Here is a 23,359-nt window from a genome sequence, read left to right as displayed (position 1 = left end):
AGTGGCAGTTGGTCAAGGCCACCCCCCCCCCCCCACACTCTCCTCCTCAATAGCTACAGACACAGAAATGGCACATACTAAAGAAAGCTCATTGTGGGACTGGCTCTAGTGGCTGTAATTCTGCACCAAGGCTGAATTTCGGGAAAGAGACTTCAGATACAGTATTAGGGGACCACTAAGGTCTATATGAAAGAATCCAAAGAGCAGATGACCCTTATTGGACAAATCTTTGTTGAATGAACCACAAAGACAGCATCAAATCAGTGTGTGTGTGTGTGTGTGTGTGTGTGTGTGTGTGTGTGTCTTCTAATCTGCCTCACAATTCAATAATAAGTATTAAATGTTGTATTATTTCAAGAACCTGCTTAGGTTTCTTTTTAGCCTGCTGCTCTTCCGTCGAGACATAAAGCAATAAATCCTGTCTGACTGTCGGTTGTCAGCCTAAAGGAAAGCAAGAACGGGTGATACGTGTAGGCGTATAATCAACATCATGCTTGCGCTATGCACCCACTTCCTCTCCACACAACAGCTTTACGAACACTAAATATAGATCCTTTTCCATCTATGTCTGTTATCCTACTTGTTTGGTTAGAGCCGCTGCTTTGACTGTTAACCAACATAGCATTAACGACACAGAGCACAAAACCACAGATTCAGCACCAATGCAGAACAAAATTAGATTTCCACAAAAAAAAAAACTTTGACGATTAATTAACAAAAACACACTGCACCTACACAGATGAAAGGAAATGGTGTGCTTGCCTACTAGATTGTCATAATGAGAGGGAATGCGGAGCTAAAACAAGGAAATAATTACTTTCCACGTATGGCCCGATGCCCAATGAGAACTCACAGATCTTGCCTGGAAAATCATCATCCTTTTATTATCAGCTATTATTTAATTAAAGAAAAAAAATAAATTTAGATTTATAATATGCCCACACCTCCTCATCCTCACTCCAACACTTTTTGAATTCATACTATAAGAGGTTTTGTCATTTAGAACTGTGGATGTAACACTGATCTTATGATCTTATCATATTTTGACAAAGTGCTTGCATTACTCAGTTCGAATTCCCAATAACCTCACCCTTAACCATCACTCAAGCTCACTTGTTTTGTGCACATTGTGGACTAACAAAATGTAACAAAGATGAAAGAATAGCTCTGGATGGAGGAGCAGGTGTGAAAATGAGCTGAGCATGGTGTCATGCATTTTGCAAAATTAACTGAAGGTAAGCAACAAAATTCTCAAGACTCATGCTATTGTTTGCACAGTAAGTTTAATCAGTAAGCTTTGTTCGGGAAAGATTGAAGAGAGAGTACAAATACTCTGAAAAGAAAAGAAGTTTCACCAATTTACATTTGGGCATACACATGTATCAGAATCTGAATCGGAGAAACTTCTTTTTAAATTACGTCATCACAGTTATAGGACTAGACTCAGACTCACTGGCTATTGATGGTGTTTGTCTGAGATGATCATTTATTATCCGGAAAACAAATCCACAAGTGTCAGGAGAAGCGGTGGTTGTCTTAAAGCAAGTGTTTTAGTTTGCTGACAAAGAAATACAAACTGCTACACAGACTAAGACATCAGCCGCAAGAAGCTAAATAGGAGTGGCCATCACACAAGGCGAGGGTAGGGTAGGGTAGAGGGGGACTTGCTCAGGCAGCACATTTGAAAAATTAGTAAAGGGGGGGGGTCCTCCAGCTGACAGGTGAAACATGTTCAGTGGGCAACAGCCAAGTGCAGAAATTTCAATTAAGGACACAAACGTTATGCCAGACAGTCTGGAGCCTGCCAGGTCGCAACCTCAGCTAGACAGCAGCAGAATGTGACAGCCTGTGATGATCCATTTCTGATAACACATCATGACAACTCATATATTGTGCATGCTTACAAATACATCATATGTATAATGGCATAAATATTCATGCCTGTCTTTCTTTTCAAGGATTTCACTCTGAAGGTTAAATCACAGTCCACTCAAATCTACTATTATGTGTGTCTAGGTCAAACTTTTCTCAACTACCTAAGCACCACAAACCAAAGCAGGGTAGCATGGGGCATTGATCTAAGAAAAGAGAAATTTGACTGGGAGTTTCTGTCTATCACTTCCTGTCCCCGAACAAGCGTAGGTTTAACCTTGCCTTGCCGAACCTCTCGGGTTGGACTCTGAGCAGCTGTCGGTAGCCACTATGAGGGTTTAATGTTAAACAGATGGAAGTGAGGACCAATTCCTTGCACTTTTACACTGTCCGGCCTCCTCCATTTCCGCCTTTCTTCCCATGCTTCACAGGGTTTCACACAAGTGGCACAGGAATTTGAGTGTGGAGCATTGTTTTATTGAGTACTTAAGAGTGCTTGAAGTGAGAAATAGTGGAAAAAATAAGACCGAATCAAAGGTTTGAGGGGGAGGGAGACTGTAGGCAACATGGAGTGGGAGAGCGAGAGAAAAAGAGGGGGAGGAAAAGGCATTAACTTCCTGTGGAAACACCCACTTTTCCCATGAGCTCATACAAAGCAGAAAGGTCACTGATTCAATACCTAATACACATGGAGAGAAAGAGAGCACACAATGTGTCCACTGCCTTAAAGGGCCACCAGGGAGCATTCTGTTAAAGCTGGGAAAACTTTAAGACAGTACACATTGCTGCAGAGAATTACTTGAAAATAACTTTCAATTGACACTAGTCATTTTCAAAACTCTGCTGTAAAGCTGAGTGGTGAAACTGCATGTTCAACATCCACAGTAATAACACTTTCATTAAATGTTTACAGAGAATGCAGTCTGGGTGTAGCACTGAACTTGGCTTGATGCCCAATTAAATGAACCCATGCACAGCACTCCTACAAACTCTATTCCTCCTAATGCGCAACGGATCAATAGCTTGTCCCTTAAATCATTGCCTTGTCCTTAAATGCCGGCTGACCAGTGAAACTCTGCCTCACCAGACAAACCCTTGGCATAACTCTCCCATCCATCCAGTACTATGACCTCACTGGAAATGCAGATCCCACCAATCTAAAGTTAAAGGATAATTTGATTTTTATTTAAGCAGCAGAAATGATGGCCAAAACTAAGTTCCAAATTATAAAAAAAAAAAAAAAAAAAAAAATGGAACAATCCTTTCAAAGGATTTCATATAGAGTCCATAGGCTAATCAGTGAAAGCCAATTCTGTTATCTCTGGACTTTTGGGCAATCTACGGTGGCCGAGAAGGGTCACAACACATACAAACGCCACAACAACTGCATATTCAGAAAACACCTCCAAATTCAGCAAAACACATGCAAACGCCGCCACAACAACTGCATATACAGAAAACACCTCCAAATTCAGCAAAACACATACAAACGCCACAACAACTACATATTCAGAAAACACATAAAAACGCCACAACAACTACATATTCAGAAAACACATACAAACGCCACAACAACTACATATTCAGAAAACAACTTCGTCGATTTCACATCACGCACGCTGCAAATATTCACAGTACGAGTAAATAGGGAAACGAACTGCAAGCTGCAAAGACGACAACGGAAATGTTTCCAGGGGGGCCATAATCAGTGACGGACCCGCATCCATCCGGGGTGCAAAATTACGAATCCAACTATGGCCACGGAGAAATAATAATTTAAATGTAAGTATCTTTAGTGTGTCGTACATGTGTTATCACCGTTAATGTTTTACATCAATGTAATGCTTAACGCTTCAATGCTGGTACAAATTGCTATAGTAATTAGGTAGATACACCCGAGCTAACGTTAAGCTATCGTTAACAGTAGGCTGTTAGCTAGCTAGGTTGCTGTCGTTTTGTACCATTTGCGTTTTTAAAGTTTGTCCGGTGGCATTTTCATCTCTTTTATATAACGTTAGCCGAGATTTAGAAATGTGTGTTTATCAGTTGTAGCTGCATGATTTAAGGTAACGCTGCACCTTATTTACTTCACTATCAACGTTACATGAAGGCTAAAATATATGAGTAGTATCCCATGTAAAAAGTATAACGTTGCATATAACGTTACGTTATGGAATTCATAATGGTAAACATATTTTTCTTGTGTTTGCTGTCTTTTAACAGGGACAAACGGAGGTGGTCGCTGATGATGGGAAAGCAAAAGACAAGCAGGGAGACAGAGGCCAAAGAGAGATGTTGAATAGCTAGATTATTTGCCATTCTGAAAATAAATACATTAACTTAACTGGTTTGTCTTTGTCATTTCGTTTTTGGGTGTGTATATAAACGTTTTTCAATTTCTATTTCTAACTGAATAATTATATTCAGATGGTACCTGTTTCAATAACTTGTAAGGTATATAAGCTCTAAAAAGACATTAACGAAACGTGTATCTTTATTATAACATTTATTCAAACATTACTAAACTGTACACAAGTATATTCAACATGAAGCGGCGACCAGACTCAGTAGCTGATGATGGGGTTGCTTCAAGACTGCAGACAGAAGGAGAAAGCTTTAGGTTAGTCCAGTAGTTATCCAACCTGTCCTGGTAAGATTAGAATTGTATCACAAATATATTTAAGCATACTGCATATCATACTGCCTGTGGTAGGTCATTAGCTGGTAGTGTTTACCTTGTAGATGCTGATCATATTTTGCACTGCATTTGTTTGAAAGCTAGAAGCTACTGGACAATGGGCTAATGTTACATACATTTAGTAAACTACGAGCTAATGTATACTTCTACTGTAAGGATAATGCAATTAAGATTAATGCAATTGCAAACATGAACTCTCACAATTTTTTTTTAATTTACTGACATGGGATAAATAAGAGAAAACGACTATTGCTTACATTAAAGCCTAACAGTGTCGGTAACGTTACCTACCTTAGCACGTTGCGGCAAAGTTGCCGACAGATTATTCTCCTCCTGCAAGCAGACTGACGCTGATTCATATTCTTCATTTCAACAAAAACATTGAACAGCACAGTTCACAGTTCCACATCCATGTCGTCCAGTGTTTTGAAATGCAGCGCGGAAGTGAAAGTGGCGAAACACTTTCAATGAACGAAATGACGAGCACTTGCTAGCCTGTTCCAATGTACATGTTGTCCGAATGCTCAGGAGGAGTCTGACCTAGCCCTCTGAAGGAGGCGAGATAGCGAGAAGACAACCAGATGGATGCGGGTCCGTCACTGATTATGGCCCCCCTGGAAACATTTCCGTTGTCGTCTTTGCAGCTTGCAGTTCGTTTCCCTATTTACTCGTGCTGTGAATATTTGCAGCGTACGTGATGTGAAATCAACGAAGTTGTTTTCTGAATTTGTATGTGTTTTCTGAATATGTAGTTGTTGTGGCGTTTGTATGTGTTTTCTGAATATGTAGTTGTTGTGGCGTTTGTATGTGTTTTCTGAATATGTAGTTGTTGTGGCGTTTGTATGTGTTTTCTGAATTTGGAGGTGTTTTCTGAATATGTAGTTGTTGTGGCGTTTACATGTGTTTTGCTGAATTTGGAGGTGTTTTCTGAATATGCAGTTGTTGTGGCGTTTGTATGTGTTTTGCTGAATTTGGAGGTGTTTTCTGTATATGCAGTTGTTGTGGCGGCGTTTGCATGTGTTTTGCTGAATTTGGAGGTGTTTTCTGAATATGCAGTTGTTGTGGCGTTTGTATGTGTTGTGACCCTTCTTGGCCACCGTACAATCAGGAGGCACACGCACATCCATACTTTTTTTCAGGTGCTGCTGGGTAACAATAAACTGCAAACCCAATTTTCTTTACTTCTACATTGGCTTGACAACTTTTCAACCACAAATGACTTCCTCAGGTCTCAGCTCTTTCCTTCGTGGATATTAATATTTTAAGGTCCTGGTCATGCATACCACTGTTCAGTCACTTCATTGCTGAGATATGGGCGCACAGCTACATCAACTGAACGACGAAGGAGTCCAGTGATGAGATGATCAAACAGGGTGTGAGCAAATCCCCAGATTTGACAGGCTATTTAAAAGGTCCCATGGCATGAAAATTTCACTTTATGAATTTTTTTAAGATTAATATGAGTTCCCCCAGCCTGTCCATGGTCCCCCAGTGGCTAGAAATGGGGATAGGTGTAAACCGAGCACTGGGTATCCTGCTCTGCCTTTTAGAAAAGGAAAGCTCAGATGAGCCGTTTTGGAATTGGAACAAGGTTACTTCCCCTTTCTCTGCTTTGCCCGCCCAGAGAATTTGGCCCACCCATGAGAGAGACATCATGGCTTTCAAACGAGCAAAGTGGCAGTTGGTCAAGGCCACACCCCCACCCCCCACCTTCCCCCCCTCTCTGCTCCTCAATAGCTTCAGACACAGAAATGGCACATCCTAAGGAAAGCTCATTGTGGGACTGGCTCTAGTGGCTGCAATTCTGCACCAAAGCTGAATTTCAGGAAAGAGACGTCAGATACAGTATTGGGGGACCACTAAGGTCTGTATAAAAGCATCCAAAGAGCACCATGTCATGGGACCTTTAAAAGTAAAAACAAAAGTGAAAGTTAAAACTATTGCCTAAACTGTCCACTGTAAAATGTTAGGGCTGCAACCAAATGATTATATTCATTATCGATTAATCTGACAAATAATTTCCCAACGAATCTACTAATTGTACCTAAAATATCATAAAATGTCAAGAACTAATGACAAACGCCCATTATAATTTCCCAGAGCCCAAGGTGGTGTATTCAAATTCCTTGATTTACACAAAACAAAGACAACCAGCAAATCCTCACATTTTTTGTTGACATTTTTACTTGAAAAAATGAAATGATTAATCATAATCATTACAGATAGGGTTAGGGTTATTTCTGCTGTGTTTACCATTTATGTTCACATCCAGACATTAAGGGGTTCACATTTGGGTTAAACTGGTTTGTTTACAACCTGTCTGATTGTCTCACTTGTGCACCCGTTGCCATATTCCCCGATCCCTGTGGGATTTCATTTAAGTTGCCATTAATCAAACAACTAAAATGGTACTTGGCTTTATCACAACAACTATACATACTGGTGTTTCACAATAAAAACCTACATACCCACATAGAGTATGTGAATGGCTGTAGAGTTGGGATAGCACTCATGCAGAGAATAAAGCTGGGGATAAATGTCCCATCAGTCAACCCCCTGCTCTCCTCTAACCTCCCTGACATTAAGACTTCAATCACCCTGCTAAATATCAATATCAATGTGTGCTGGACTCTGAACACTTTTGAACTTGCTCAAAGGCGCAGAATCAAAGAGGTGCCATTTAAAGGCCTTTTTCCACCCGATCACTGGACTCAAGGCCGCCGGTTTGCTCTATAGTCACACTACAAACTATTTCTTTATCTCCGTTTCATAAGTACGCTTTGTTGGATTATAAGTGGAGACCTGTGTAAATACTTTAGAAGCCCACAAACTGATTAAGCAGAACAAAACAAAGACGGGGAACTGTGTGAGCTGCACTTATTGTTCTAGCTGACCATGTGACATCATCACTAATGTTCCCCTTCCCTGCATTAAGCCTACCCTAAGCCCAGCCATTGATGGGTTATCAATGCCGTTTTCTCTACGGCCCTTCCTTGTTTTGCTGGGAGAGACAGAAAATAAAGACATATTTTGATAAGAGTTACTCTCTAAAAAGACATGGTGATTCCCCCCTGACTGCATTTGCTCTGGTGAATCCTAATCAATGCCTGCTTTTGTGGAAGTGGGAAAACCTTTGGCCATGTGACGCTGTATCAAAAACGCCGTAAATTAGGTGGAATAGATGTTAAGTATAAATGAAGCAAAGGCGCTGACAGAACAGTGAGTAATGTAGCAGTGAAGTTCCTGTAGTTGGGGAGTGAGTATTATAATACAAACCAGATACAGTAAAAGATAAAAAAACAAAAAAAAACTGCAGCTCCACGAGCCGACCCAGAAAGCTCATTGTCTTGCTGACTTTTAAACCATAAAGTATATCATTATATACAGAGACTCTCGAGCTTTGTTGTAACCCATCGTCTCAGACAGTATATTGTTTCCATTTATTTATTGGTTCATTCTCGGCTTTATTTTTCTTCATCTGCTTGTCTTGGTGCAGAAGTAGTACTGCAGATAATCACATCAACAAAGCTTCACTGTGACGGCTCAGTGAGAGGACACCAGCTACTGCAGTGGCAGCGTGGACAGAGAAACTACTGTGTGACTTTCAAAAGCCCCATACAAAGTCACTCACCGGAGTGTGGCTCACAGTCTGTAGTCTGTGGTTTTAAGAAAACCGTATGACTGACCGAATAATGGGATGCTGATCGGCGCTGACAATAAAGAACACTCAGAGGATCCAAAGAGTTGGTTTACCCATTAAGATTATAGACGTTTAATAATCCATAATTAACCAAATACCCATAATTGACATATTACACCCCAAAAATACTTTTCTTCTGCTACCTACTTTAAAATTATAATTTTTCTCCCAAATTACCTCCGAAAAGATTGAACTGTACAGCACCTGCATAAAATTAATTCATCTTCTCCACCATCTCCCCTCAACAACTGGTACAACTGCTGAGTGTGTATTTCTGCACCAGTGTACTCTGCTGCAGACTATAACTCTTAGCATGGGGTGATATGTCAAAGGAAATGGGGCCATTCACTGGCATCATGTCAGATACACAGCAGCATTACTGCTGTGTGCTTTCAGGCCAGCAGTCTTACAACACAGGCAGCAGAAATGTTATTACTGGAGGCAACTCCTCCTAAATAACACTAAATGGACAAATCTCTCTCTGATGGTTTCTCCCTGCCTACCCAGTCACCACCATCAAAACATAATAATGTTATTGGGTATAGAAAATGATCAAAAACAACAATTGTGTATGTCACAATTACAAATTCTTGTAAGAATGCAAATACAGATGGGTGAAAAATTGAAAAGAAACAAATGCAGATGCAGGGCAGGATGGGTCAATAAACAGTTTGATGAGTATACAAATGATGTGAATGGATGCTACGCTGGACGTGAAGCTGCTCTGGAGGCACTGTGGTGGCCTAACACCCGACTAGTAAAGCATAACTTTTAAAATGGCCTTAAAAAAGGTGAATGTCTATTGTGTGTGCAGGGGCCTGAACTCTACATGTTTTAACTAGCATCTAGAGAGGCCTGGCTGTGAGTGGGCAATGTTATGGTTCAACATACCAAACACTTTTTATGGCAGCTGTTGACTTGGTTTGCATTGGCGTGTGCCAATTTAAAAGACTGCATCGGGCTTGCCGACACCAACTGGTGCTGAAACACAGTCACATTTGCTGCATGTGTTAGATCTGTATAACAGTCACGCGACAGCTGTGCCACTGACTCAACCAAACTCAGATATTCCTAAATGTATCTAAACATGTACCTGGTGCCTACTGAACAGCCTTTCTGATTATGATCTCTTATCAGTGGGAGAGAGACTGAGTGGACACACAAGTCACACTTGGCCATTGCCATCAGCAAATTTGGACAGCGTGTCGTGCTGTACTGTCACCTGTTAAGGGGTTGTCTCATTCCATGCCTCACCTCCCCCTGATGGACAGCAGGTGCCCCACAGGCCTCTGGACGGTGTCTGCATGAGACATGCCAAATGTCCACCAGCTGCCTGGCAGGCAGCTCAGGGCCTGGCATCAGCGACATGCATAGATGTATAAAAAGAACCATTCATAGTGTTCTATCAACTAAAGCTGCATGAAAAATGTCTCCTCTACATGTGGCACACTACAGAAGGCGGACTACTTTACATAACAGCGTAGACAATGTTCAAAAAGGGACACACTAAATAAGAAACTATATATATATATAAAAGCAACACTAGCATCAGTAGTATGCTGACATACAAATGTGTATATAGATTTGGAATGGTAAATATTAGAAGGTGGTGGAAGTGGGTTGCTAAAATAAGCAGCATGTCTGTTATGTCATGTCTGTCCCATAGCCGGAGTTGTTGTTATACGACTCTGAGATGTGAGACCTGATACTGTGGCCAGTTATTCTGAAACAGACAGATGTGTGAATACAGAACAATAGCCAAAAAAACAACACAGAGAAACCCGCTGCCCTCCCTGTCTGTCTGACTATCTGAGGGGCAGTGACCGGAAAACAACGGGGGATATTGCAGGTGAATATAGGATTTTTGTTTTACCTATCGGAGGGGAAAGATTGCAAGTTCAAAGTATGCATAAACAATTGCTGTATGACTCACAGTGCTATCATGTAAATGTTGTGTTGTATGTTAAAATGCATGCAATTTAACCTCAAACACAATTTAGTTGCAAGCCATATTTAGCATGATGGCTTTTTACATTTATGTAATATTATATATAATATTGAAAAGCAGCATGTGCAAATCTGTCAAGATCTGGTTCATAAGAGTGAAGGTTGTTTCTAGAAAACAGCAACTGAATCATTCAATTTTTAACAAAAGGATAAGATTCATGAGTCACGACAGTATGAAAGTAGCCTATTGACTTTTTGTAGATTTAAGAAAGATATGTTTATTTGTTCAAATAAATGATAAAGACAGTGGGACAACATGGGGATGCATTGCCTTGCTCCTGGGCACATCAACAACAGTTGGTACTGTATATAAATGATTAAGTAGAAATGCTCAACAAGCGTTTATGGTCCTCATAAACACACGCACAGATCGTCTGACTGACTATCTCTGCTGGTGGTGACTCACTCCGTTTATAGTGTGCATCCATGGGGCTACCTGAAGGGTCTGTGTGGTCTGGTCCCCCAGTGTTTTCTATGTAAACAACATAAATGTATACATAGGAAACATAGCTTTGAGGTAAACTCAGACAAACTGAGGGGACAAAGCAGAAAGCTTCTCCTATCAAACAACTTTGTCAATATTGAAACATATTATTGAAACTCAGTCTTATTTTTCTTCTTGGACAGTATTTTCTAGCAAAGATCCCTTAAAATCAAGTTCATGGGGGCTGGACATGACTGCCTGCCAACATCAGCTGATTTCAAATCGCTGTCATTCAGGCCCCAACGGTAACCTTCAGAGTTCATGTAGATTCCTGTGATTCTTGCTAATGATGTAAGCTACAGCGGTATAGGCAAGGAAAAGGTTGTGAAAACAATATTAGGTCAATATGAGGACAATATTAGAGTTTTCAAGTTCTCAAATGTGAAATGTAGTCTGAACACAAGCAGCCTAACAAGAACATAAAAATACAGTTTAAAACTGGCAACATTTTAATTACATGTTGATTATTGTGTTATTCTCTGCAGCATCAAAACCAGCTTATTTACAAATAAATCTATTTTTGGACACAGGAAGTACTTTATTCAATCAACCCATGAGTAATAGTCTGTATGGTACCTATAGGTCTGACATCTTCCAATTTTCCAATGCAGATGTTTAATCAGACTTTAGTTTTCTTTAGAATCTGCATATTTAGTCATCGGTCATCCCCTCTTTCTTGTTATTAGTCTAAGAACGGATAAGTGAGGTTTGAGTCCTACCTTCCTTGAAATTCAGATTAAATGGTATTTGCTGACTATTTCACACTATAAGGTGTACCCAAACACCCATTCAAAACAGAGAATCGTCCCACAGGAAAAAAATGTGAAGACATTTTACAGAAATTTCCCCAGTTGTGCAAAACAAACTACCTAAAAACACAAGATGCTTAAGGTTCATGTGAAGGCTCAGTCCTTAGCGCAGTGGCCCAGGTCGAGTCAGATCTTCCCTCTTTCTCCCCCCTTTCCTGTCAATAGCTATCCTATTTAATAAAGGCCAAAAAAGAAATAAAAAAAGAAAAGGTTAACTTGAACTACTTTAGAGAACATCTGCTCACATACACCATACAGCTTACAATCTAATTTCTATCTTATCACCCTAAAAGACATATTCTTTTGATAGAAGCTTTACAAAGGATAATAGCTCACTTAAGCTTCTCTGTAACGGTGCTCACATGGAGCTACTTTTACTGTTGCATTCAAGCTTGCATCTGAGTCAGCGTGGGAGTAGATGAGCTGGATGGATACATTCTAATAATCAGTGGCATTTCTCTTGACTTAAGGAGGGCGTCATATGTTCTGTCCTGCCAGATAGCTAACGTGGTACAGCCCCAAGTCATGGATAAAGTTCTTCTTTTACTGATAAAAAAAATTATTGTGTACAGTAATCCGTTCAAGATACTTTTGTGTGAATAAAGGCGAGCATGACAGTGTTTTTATCACAGTCTATAGATATGAACGGTGATGACATGGAAAGTCACACCCACAAAGCATGGTTACCGAGATGGGGCCCATGCCAACATCGCTGCAGACAGTGCCGGCGTGTGCGTATAGGCAGACTAGGCAACGGCCTAGAGCGGCACTTTGGCAAGGCGGCAAAATGTGGCCTTATAAAAAATGTCAACTGTCGCTACTTGCACACGGACGAGGTGAGGTGAGGAGGATATGAAAGATCCCAGCAAATAGCCAACAACAATAATGCAAGAACTAAAAGACATTTTGACAGAGTGAGGACCATATATAAGGTCATAGGAATTTATTTCCCCAGGGGTGATGCACACAGGAAAAAAGTAAGATAAGATTTTTTTTCTCTAGTGGTTTTAAGTTGTGAACCTGCTGATGATATGCGCCCTTGCTGCACACATGTATGTGTGTTTTACGCACAAGGTTTTGTTTATATAGGTTAAAGATTTGCAATATTATTACAGCTATTGCTGTTGCTATTTAGATGAGTTGAAATTTGATAATTTAGAAAATAGCTGTGCTGCCATGGCTCTGCCGTAAAGGGGTTTGGAACCTATTGGATTTATTATGCTGCAGACCAGATACGCGTATGCGTCACGCGACAGCCTACTTAAATAATTGTTGACAGTTGTGCGTTGCACTTGTCCATTTGTGCAATGTGTATATATTGCCGTTTGTTTTGTTGCTGTTTTTTGCTTATATTGGCTGCTTGTTGATTGTTGGTGTCTTGTAGCCTACATTGCAAATAAAGGGGCGGCACTTTCGCCTAGAGTGCATGCACCGCTCCTGGCTGCAGAGGACAGTCTACCCCAGTAGAAAGCTGTCTCTTCCCACCGGGAGAGAGAGCGCTGGTCAGAGTGCTCACTCTGGACAAATTTAGGTCCCCAGAGGTAGCTGTAGACTGAATGAGAACAACAATAAAAGAAAAACACTGCTCGACTTGAAGAATCTCAGTCGACTGAGGGATCACCGACTGATAACGTTACCACTGCCAAAACACCGTTATAATTGCTGTGATTATGTCAAAGCAAGTGACTAATACGTCTCTTTAGCAATGAATACTAAGTGCCAAGTGCGTTTCTGACCTTTTATTTTCACCCTTTCTCTAAGTGGGAATATTGGTGTTGGCAGTGGTAGAAAAAGTAGGCCTAGAAGTAGACTTTTCTTCTAAAGTAAGACTAATAATACTGCAAAGTACATGTCCTGCATTTGAATGTTTACTTAAAGTGAAATAGACGCATCAGCACAATCAACTTAAAGTTACCTAACGTCTGTTCAAGTTGGAGCTTCTAACTTAATTTAATGCTGGATAGTTTAATGAATAATAATGAATAATATTTTAATTGTGATATTTTATAAGTAAATTTTGAATTTGGAAAATGTAGTAGTACAATGTTTTCCACTGAAATAGAAGTACACAGTAAGTCAGTAGTATACAATTGAGTTGCTATGGGGTCTTTCTCTAAGTTATTTTGGGGTAAAATGGTTCTAGGGAAAGCTGCAACAATACCAGCAGGCACTGTACTAGTGTAACATAATTCTTGATATGAGTGATAAGGCTTATTTTGGAAAAGCAAAACAGAGAACTACAAAAAGATATGACGAGAGACATATTCAGAATGAGGAAGCACACTGACAAAAGAAGGTGAGCGATATCTATGTTTTTTTTTCCAGGTATAAGTATTGGTGTGTGTGTGTGTGTGTGTGTGTGTGTGTGTGTGTGTGTGTGTGTGTGTGTGTGTGTGTGTACAAGCCACTTTAAATCAATGTGTAAACAGGTAAAGGCCATTGAATGTCACACAAGAAACGGACATAAGGGGAAGGTGAAATGGTAATGAAGTATTTGTGTATCAGAAAATCTACTACTGATAGTTCTTATTTACAATGGACTGTCTCTACTATTAGACTGACTATAAACAGTGGTACAACATTATATCATCAGAATAGAATCAGCCACAAAAATATACAATAATCCAGTTGTGCCTCATGTTGTATTTATGTCTATTGTACCTTAAGCTATTGCTGATTAAGAGCAGTCTCCCTCCCTGGATAGTCATTAGTTTCTCATTAGCTCGGAGCGTAAGGGATGACCTGCTAGTCTCTTGAGCTTTCCCAGATGGTTGGGAGTGTCTTTACAGATCCCAAACTCCCTTTTGCATGGACATTCCTATGGTGTGCTGCATGGCATTTTGCCAGATTCAAGTAAATTACTTCAGCAACAGGATTGTATTTATTCATGTATTTATGCAAGTAGTGCTGGGCATCGTTCAAAATCTTTCAATCCGGTGCCAATTTCAATACCTCAGTTTCAATGCCGGTTCCTAACGATACTTTTTTCGATACCATATGTTTTAAAATCCATTTCAACATCAACAAAAATACATTAAAACACAAAGCTTTTATTTTCCACCTTAATTGTGAATCAAAACAGTTATCAAAATAAAAAAATTCTGGTAAAACTGCTCACTCAGAGTAACATTATTAAAAGTGCCTTGCAAGCTCAGCCTGTCAGTCAGTCATCAGGGCAGATAAACCACTGTTGTGCCTGCTTGTCTAAGAGAAAGTGTAATGTAAACAGCATCGCGACCGCTTTCGGCTCGCCATTAATATCATATCGCAGCAAACGCTGTCTGCGTGAAGTTTTGAAAAACTGCAACCACACTTGAAACCACTTTATCGGCATCGCCGTGACTCTCTGTGACTTCAACAAAATTGCAGACAGTTTACTTCGTCCGCACCTCTCCGTGTGTGTGTGTCTGTCAATATGCAGAGAGGACCGATAAGCTTGCGCTTACGCACTCAGACGCTTTTGGAACCGAAATTTGGCACCGAAAGATAAATAATTTTTTCCGGTGCCATAAAGGTATCGACATTCGGTACCCAGCCCTATATGCAAGCCTAAAAACATAAAGCCCCACTAGTGGCCTTTGGTGCTGCAATGTTTATCACATCCCACAACAGGAAAATGTTGAATGACAATGACAAACAATATACCAATTAGATTTACTTATATCTAATTAGAATCTAAATATTCTAAGATGCTTCTAAATTGTGGGTGAAAAGACTGTAAAACTTGTCCCGGGGGTGTTACTAGGTGTTACTAGAGGAAAGGCAATGGGGTCTATTACAATCAAAGGGGTTTATCTCCTTGGAAGCATGAATGTACTCACACATACATTTCACACAAACCTTCCCATTATATTATAGGATATCTTGCAAAAGAAGTAATTTTTGTCTCATGGTGGCACAAGAGAATAAGCTTACAGAGAGCCATCCTCTGGGAAGCAAGAATGTGCTCAGTGTTTATCATGGAAATCTACACATTAGATTTAGATTTGTATGGTTTTTGGGCTGATGGTGGTGGTCTGACAAACATTAGGGTCCAGCCCCTAGAAACAATGAATAATCATGGCAAAATGTATGAGAATCTGGTTTTACTCTGGCGTAGCTGTTGGACAGCCAATATTGCCAGTTTAACGCCCCAGTCACAATCAGTAAAAGCAAACAAACACTATGTACAGTAAGTGTTCTCAGCATCCAGCAGGCAATGACATAGGTAACTGTGTAATACTGTTGCTATAATGTCAACTCTTACACGCTTCAGGATCCTGACCATACAGTTGACTAAAAAAGGAAAAAGTATTTTGTGAAGACTAACCCTGTACGGTGTCATTGAGTGCCGAGAAAGGTGCCTTTAAATAAAATGTATTATTATTAATGTATGCTCTGTAAACTACAACCTCCGCTGCTTCAGCACTACACAGGCACCAACCACAAGGCCTGCTGAATTCATAACTGATTGGTCACACAAAACCGTATTTAGAAATATACTTACGATAGGCTATATCTTGCTAGACTTTGATGTTCACTGAGGTCCGACAAGTAAAGACATATAATTAAGTACGCACACTTGCATAGTGACATCTGAAAAAAAAAGAGAAAGATGAACATAGAAGAAGGAGAGCCTCAGCAGAGAATACTAAATGGACAGTTAAGGTCAATTTCCAAAAGGTTCTCTTTAAATGTTTTCTTATCACAGCAGAGTTCTAGTTCTTTCAAACCAACACAGGAACGCAGGATAAACTTGCATTTAAGGTCGATTTCAATAGGTCAATGCACGTTATCCGACCTTGCTCACGACCCAGGCACATCTGATAGTGTTTTGGTATAAGAAGGAGAACAAATGTGTCTGTAACAGCAATATTAAGTGACTTTATAATTATTAAACAATTTCTAAAACCCTTCTCAACAAGTTGACAATGCGTTCCAGCCCTCTTAAACATAAATTCTGCTCTTCTCAATCTATACACAGCTTAAGTTGTTACATTAACTTTTGATAAGGAGACCAAAGAAGGAAATCCTATAAAATAACAGACCCAACGCAGGTGGAACTTAGCTTTTATAGCAGCACAAGAGTCAATGAGGGTAAAGGGTGGTGCTGTGAAAGGGGAAATTAGGCACGGTCACACTGACTTTGCGGTACTGTGCTCAATGTAAGCAGGCAATTGTTTTTTACTTTTTACTGGAGCATACTAACATGAAACAGACAATATGTGAGTGTAGCATCAGCCTCTATATTAAATTCAATCTTTAAAAGAAGTGAGAATGACAACTACCTATTATCAAATGACTAAGAGTATTTTGTTTTTCAGGTATCATATACAACACTGCATGCTGTTTAGAAAAACAGAGTTGTTTTCTTTCATTTGTGTGCGTGCTGATATTGTCAACCAAATGGATGATTCACAAGCAAAGTGACTATCAAGCCATTCACAAAAACAGTAGGTCTACGGGAATTTTGTGTTAGTCACTGCACACAATTTGAAGAGGCCTGCTTTAGGTAACATGGTGCTAAAAGGTTTTTTTTTTCTCCTACATTTTTAAATATCAACATTTGTCGTTTATATATTTTTTCTGGTTAGAATTCCTGTTGTCAAAACCAAAGAAGGGCTTATTTGCTGTCATTGTGGTTCCTGCTCTGTGAGAAATCAACAGGTGACCCTGCTACAGAGCTTATCAAACAATGTGCTCTCATCACTTGAACTTACAGGCACACACATGCAGCTGCAGCTACAGTAAAAAAAAAAAAAAAAAAAACAGCTTACTGTCATATGGTTCAGTCTTCCATTACAAAGAAAAGATATTAACTCCCTTAAAGGAGATGAAGAACGCTGGTCAGAATACAAATGGAACTGTTTGCACTCAGCGGTATGGCATGTGACATATCACTGAGCCAGACAGAAAGCTACAAAACTGCCTGTATCCATAAAAGGGCTGAAGGTATGCAGTGTGTGGTGTTACATATAACTAAACTTCAACTAAATCACAAACACACAGGCACAAAAGCGCCGCATTGCAAACCTGTTGTCTAACCACCTGTGGCAGTTTCTGAGAAATGCACATGAAATGGCGATCACCACATTCAGCGCTACTATTACCACACTTTGCCTCCACGGGCCTAAGGAGAGCTGTCCTTATAAATCCATGTTTACTCTATTGAATTATAACTTATGGCAACATTCCTCCTCAATGAACTCATATCTAAGCAATCAAAAAATATTTGAGATATGTGGAAAAGGAGTAGGAGTATAAGAGAGAAAGAGAGAGGTCACTAGCTGTAAATCCAGCTGAGGTCTACAATAATTGTGAACTAATCTGTCCGGACTTGATCAGTCAGGATGTTTTGCTCTCGTGCATGACACTCCACTGCCGAGGGCCGCCACCACGCTAATATTAGCACGCATGTGAGCAAGCGACGCCATGTTTTTCATCCAGCGATCAGATCCCACATGTCATTATAGAGCTATTTCATTTCTGTAACTTCTTTGTTACTTTGTGTAAATTAAGTGTTGTTGAGTGTGTATACATACACACACACACACACACACACACACACACACACACACACACACACACACACACACACACACACACACACACACACACACACACACACACACACAATGTGAGTCATGTTTTCCCTTACTTGGGATGCTTCCTCACTCACGGACGTCACATTATAACAACACACTGTGTTCCATAACTTTTGTCAGATGACTCAATGTTATGTCATCTTAACATATCTCAAGTTCAGTCAACTGCTTGGCATTAGGGGGGGCCAGCAGCTCCCAGGGACCTGCCACTCTGTTATTGCTAGCAACTAGCTAGCAACATCATCTTTTATCGTCGGACTCCCAGAAACCCCTGCTTCAGCACAGTAGTCAGGTTGTTTTTTTTGTCTTAGCCTCGATTCAGCACCTTCATGATTAGCATTGGGTATCAAAGCTCAGTGCTATTGAGAAATGACTGAAATGTGCCCGTAGAATCGAGTATCGAGTCACAGTCTTGGTTAACAATTGAATCATATATTTCCTGATCTAAATCATAATTAATTTTGTAGGGAAAAATATGTGTACAGCTGCTTTTGTTAAGATAACTTCAGTGCATTATAGAGTTTGGTATATTTTAGTATATTTAAAAGTGTGGTATTGAAAAAAATAGTTAGGTACTTACAGTAGGTATTGGATTTGCTCCAGTCGTGAACATTTTCAAATGACACACAATTAAAACTCTTAAAATGGTTAATGTGTCATGTCACCCCCTGATACACACATAGAGATGCACATACAAACTAACAACACATGATGACACACGAAGACCCTACTGGATAAGTGTCGGAGCAGTATCCTAGAAATCTAGATGCACCCTAGCGCCAGCATATGCAATTTGCAGCCAGGGGGTCTAGCAACTCTCCGTTGGCTTGCGAGATGGAAAAACCAAACTCTGGCCGGGCCAATCACATTGTGTGTAGAGTCGGTGGGCTGGCTTATGGCTGCTACTGCTGCTGCTGGGAACAGCGGTCTTTCGAATCGGCTTTGGCCACGACTCTGGAAGACTTGGAGTTACGTTTTTCTTTGAGAAAAGAACAAAGAACGGTACTGAAGTCATTCTTAAAAAAGGAAGATGTGTTCGGAGTTTTGCCAACCGGCTACGGCAAAAGTTTAATCTATCAACCAGCTACCTTCTTCGTTGCTCTGCCTGCAGACAGAATTTGAAAGACAACCGTTTATCCCGCCCCTCGGATTGAGCCCTGCCAATGGGGAGTTCCAGGCTTGTCAGGCTATCGGAGCACCTCTCCTATATGAAATCATACTTGGACAGTAGACTGTTTGCAAAACTACCTCAAATAGCCTAATTTTACCAGCCTATTTACAATAGTAACTACTTACCTACTTGATGTGATAACAGGATATCAAATGATAAATGTTCTCCCTGTTAGTCTTGTACAAACAACATTTAATCATTTTCTAGTTATGAATTTGATGAAATCCATATCCATAAGAAATGGAATTAAATAGTGTTAGTGGAAAACGTGTTGCAAGAGCATTTGTCAGCAGCCGTTACAAATCAGCAAACCAACCAAGAGTTTCAAAGAAAGGTTTTTGGGTTATAAAGAGACTTTTGACACTTGCGCTCGCATAGTTTTACTTTAGATTAGTACTTACAGAAAACATTGTATAAACTGTAAAATGTGTGATATTCTATATAAAAAAAGTAGTATGGCAATAATTCTTGGAAAAAATGACGTCAAGTACTTTTTTGGGGGTTGTTTTGGCAAAACAAACAACACTGAATCTAATACTCATAAGATAATACTGTCAAGATTAATGCTAACACACACGCACGCGCAGCTCCAGTGATTCAGGAAGCAGGTCATGTTTTTCCATGCAAAACTAGAAGGTCCTTAGAGCAGCAGTAGAGGGACTTCCTATTGCCGAAGGGCCAAATTCCACATGGTCCATGAACATCAACCCACCCAAGCTGACTCAGACCCCCCACCCCCTTAACACTGAACATAATACTGGGGAAAGCCTCGAGTTCATAATCAGCTGTTAGGTATTTTCCCTTGGCAGGCGACTTCTATAAACTTCAGAAGAGGATGTATGTCCTCCTCCTGCTGTCAACATCTCAATCTCTATCACTTACATGGCACCAGATATGCCAGCCGGTGGCGAGAAAAGTGCGAGAGGAAATTAACTGTGGTCACACTGAATACAAAATACATACAAAGTGGATGTTCAAGAAAAAAATCCCACATCACTACTGGAAAAAATGACAGTATACACGGTTACTCTTTACTGTTTACTTCCAAGATGAAATTTATTGCAAGAGCATGATGCAGACAGCTTGATGATATCCTCTAGGTAGTGTTAAACTCACCCAACTGAAATAATATGCTTTCAAGAATGGGCTTTTGAATGAGTTGATCATTGGTGTGGCTGTCCATTAATCTGGCAGGAGACTCCTTAGAGGAGACTGTGGTTTTATTACAAAATCTTGTTAGCATGTAAATCCACCTTAATGCAATTATTAAACAATCTTCTACTAGATCTATAAAGTTTTAATTTAGGAGCAAATGTCAAGAATGAGGAACTTCACAATTACAACATTAGTGTTATCAGAGCGTTGTTAAATCAGGTGTTATGTCTTCTGTGTGTTCCATATTCAGCTTTAAATGCTCCTCTACCTCAGGTCAGTAGGGTCAGTAGGCTATGGCACAGCAATCTGATCCCTTTTTACTTGGTATGCAGTTAATTAGCTTTTTGAACCCTCATTAGAAACAACTCCCCCCAATACACACACACACACACACACACACACACACGCTTTTCACCCCCACTCTAAAAGTCTGCCACCCCACTATTGTCTGACAGTGTGGAGACATGCAGCTGCCTGCAGTCTGGTCAGTAACACACTGACACAGGGGGAAATACGCAAGGCAAACGTTTGTCAGTCGTGTGTGTGTGTGTGTGTGTGTGTGTGTGTGTGTGTGTGTGTGTGTGTGTGTGTGTGTGTGTGTGTGTGTGTGTGTGTGTGTGTGTGTGTGAGAGAGAGGGGGGAGGCTTTTCGTAAAAGGAGCTAAAATACTATTATGAAAGCCCGGAAGGTCAAAGCAAGGCAAGCTAAGTCTGCAGTGTGCTGGAATGCAACCAGGGATAGATGGAGGTAACCGTTTACAGCATTTTTATGTGGCACGGATGATGAGTTTTCAAGTAGTTTTTTTTTATCTCTAAGAATATTTATTTTATTTATTGTTTATTCACTAGTGTGGTTGTTTGCCTTCGGTAACTGTAAGTGCTTTGGATGAGGTTGGTGAAAGTCTACATCTGAACACAAAAGTTAATCATCTTTCAATGCTGCTACAGTCATTCAACCCTTAGGTAGGTTCACATATTTATCATGACATTTGGAACAGCTTGGTAGCTCTCAAAAATGAATTTAAAAGTAGGCTACATTTTTCTCTCTGATGGCATCAGTATGGCTACTCCAATGATATTCATAATGTGAGTTTTGTGCAACTTTAACACACTTCTATTTTAAGATTCTGGCTTGGTAGGCCATTACAGACTAAATCTTAGCATGGGTTCTAAATCCGCTACGTTACTTTGCAGCAAGTTAATAAAATAGGACAACTCAGGAGCTCCGCAGACCCACTTTCCTTTCTCTTTTGACTAGCGGCTATATGACGGCAAAGTGGAAGTGGATCTCGGATATCGTCGTGTTAAAGTGACAGTCGTCCTTCGTCGTTTAATTCACAAAATAAGGCTTCCTGCCTCACCCTAACATCTTCTAACAACCCCTCGGTAAATAGTTGTAGGCCTCGGTAAAGTACTGAAGAAAACAGACCCCGGTATCCGCTTACGGGGTGCCCGTGTCTGGCCTCCCCCTCTTCTCTCTCGCCGTGTTTTCGGATGAGCAAATCAAAGCCAGGGCTAAATTCAAGGGAAGGGTGCACACTACTGACCTGAATAAACTGGATAGTCAGGGCTGATTTCCCGACTCCGCCGCCGCCGACCACAACCAGCCGATACTTCTCCTGCACCGAGCCGTCCTTCCAGCCTGCCATCGAGGACACTTCGCTGCGCTCGCCGCCGCCGCTGCTGCTGCTGCTGCTGCCGGAACACCACCAAACACCCACTTTCTTTCTGTTAACTGAAGAGGCCCTGCGGTGTGAGAGACCAGAGCGTACAGAAGAGTCCAGATATGTGCCAAAAATTACTCGTCGGTGTAGTCCGTTTGGTGCACGGATACATAGGGAGGGATCTGCGGAGCTACGGTTGCCTGTCCATACGCCTGACCGTGTTTCTGCCTCGACAACACTGTGATGTTCGAGCTGTGGATCCGATAGTAGGTGTAATCAGGCAGACCAGTACTAATGTCTGGCGCTAGGGGCCCTTCTACAGGCTGCGTGTGACTGCCTCAACACCCCACCTACAGTAGTCTGCCACACACCCACACACACACACACACACACAGAGAGAGAGAGAGAGAGAGAGAGAGTCGTATACAGTCTATGGTCTTAACCCACCCTGCAGCCCTGTCCTGAGGCTAGGCTATCATACACCCCCTGCAGTCATATTCCTGTCCTCAAACACAGCCTACATGCAAGCACGCACGCACGCACGCACGCGCACACACACACACACACACACACACACACACACACCATAAAAAGCAATGCCTCCTTACTGTAATTGCAACCAGTTATACAGTCATGATGAAGATGCCCTGCAGCTATCACCATAATGCAACCCTCCAGTTATACGAACTGTATTTTGTTTAAGTATTAGTTTTCCTCACATCGTAGGATATAGGCCAGCTTTCATGCTGTAAACCATGAATTCACACAATACAGATTTATTCTGTGAACAACTCAGTGAAAGATGCTGACCTTACTGCTACTGTCTCTTACACACACAATACAAACCGAAGACACACAGGAGCATATCATAAAACGTACAAGTTTTGCAATATATGATATTTCTGTAAAAGTAGAATTTCCCCATTATTCTGTAACTGAGACACTTTTTGAGTATGCAGATGTCTAATACACATGCAGTACAGAGAACATATAATTAAGCAATAAAAATAGGCTATACAAATAGATAAATACTGCAATTAAAATAGGCTGGTAAAAAGGTTAATACAAGTATCACTCCACAACATAGCTTATAAAAAATATACTATTAGGCAAATGTTAAAACTCACCTTTGTTACTCTCAGCTACAAATTGTCATTGGTATATTGCGTTACAGTGACTTTTCTTTTACAAGGCCCTTTAACAAAAGCATAAGGCT

General features: G+C 40.6%; 1 protein-coding gene across 1 annotated transcript in view; it reads right to left on the bottom strand.

Moving 5' to 3' along the window:
• Nucleotides 1-22,510, bottom strand: part of rras2 (RAS related 2) — a 37,234-nt gene extending 14,724 nt beyond the window's left edge. Inside the window, exon 1 of the mRNA XM_028574355.1 lies at nucleotides 22,027-22,510. Coding sequence (XP_028430156.1) covers nucleotides 22,027-22,128 — 102 coding nt within the window. The 5' untranslated portion in view covers nucleotides 22,129-22,510. The remainder of the gene's footprint in view (nucleotides 1-22,026) is intronic.
• Between the last annotated feature and the right edge of the window lie 849 nt (nucleotides 22,511-23,359).

This window comes from Perca flavescens, chromosome 1, assembly GCF_004354835.1.
Source record: "Perca flavescens isolate YP-PL-M2 chromosome 1, PFLA_1.0, whole genome shotgun sequence".
Classification (NCBI taxonomy): domain Eukaryota; kingdom Metazoa; phylum Chordata; class Actinopteri; order Perciformes; family Percidae; genus Perca; species Perca flavescens.
This window is presented reverse-complemented; position numbering and strand designations above follow the sequence as displayed.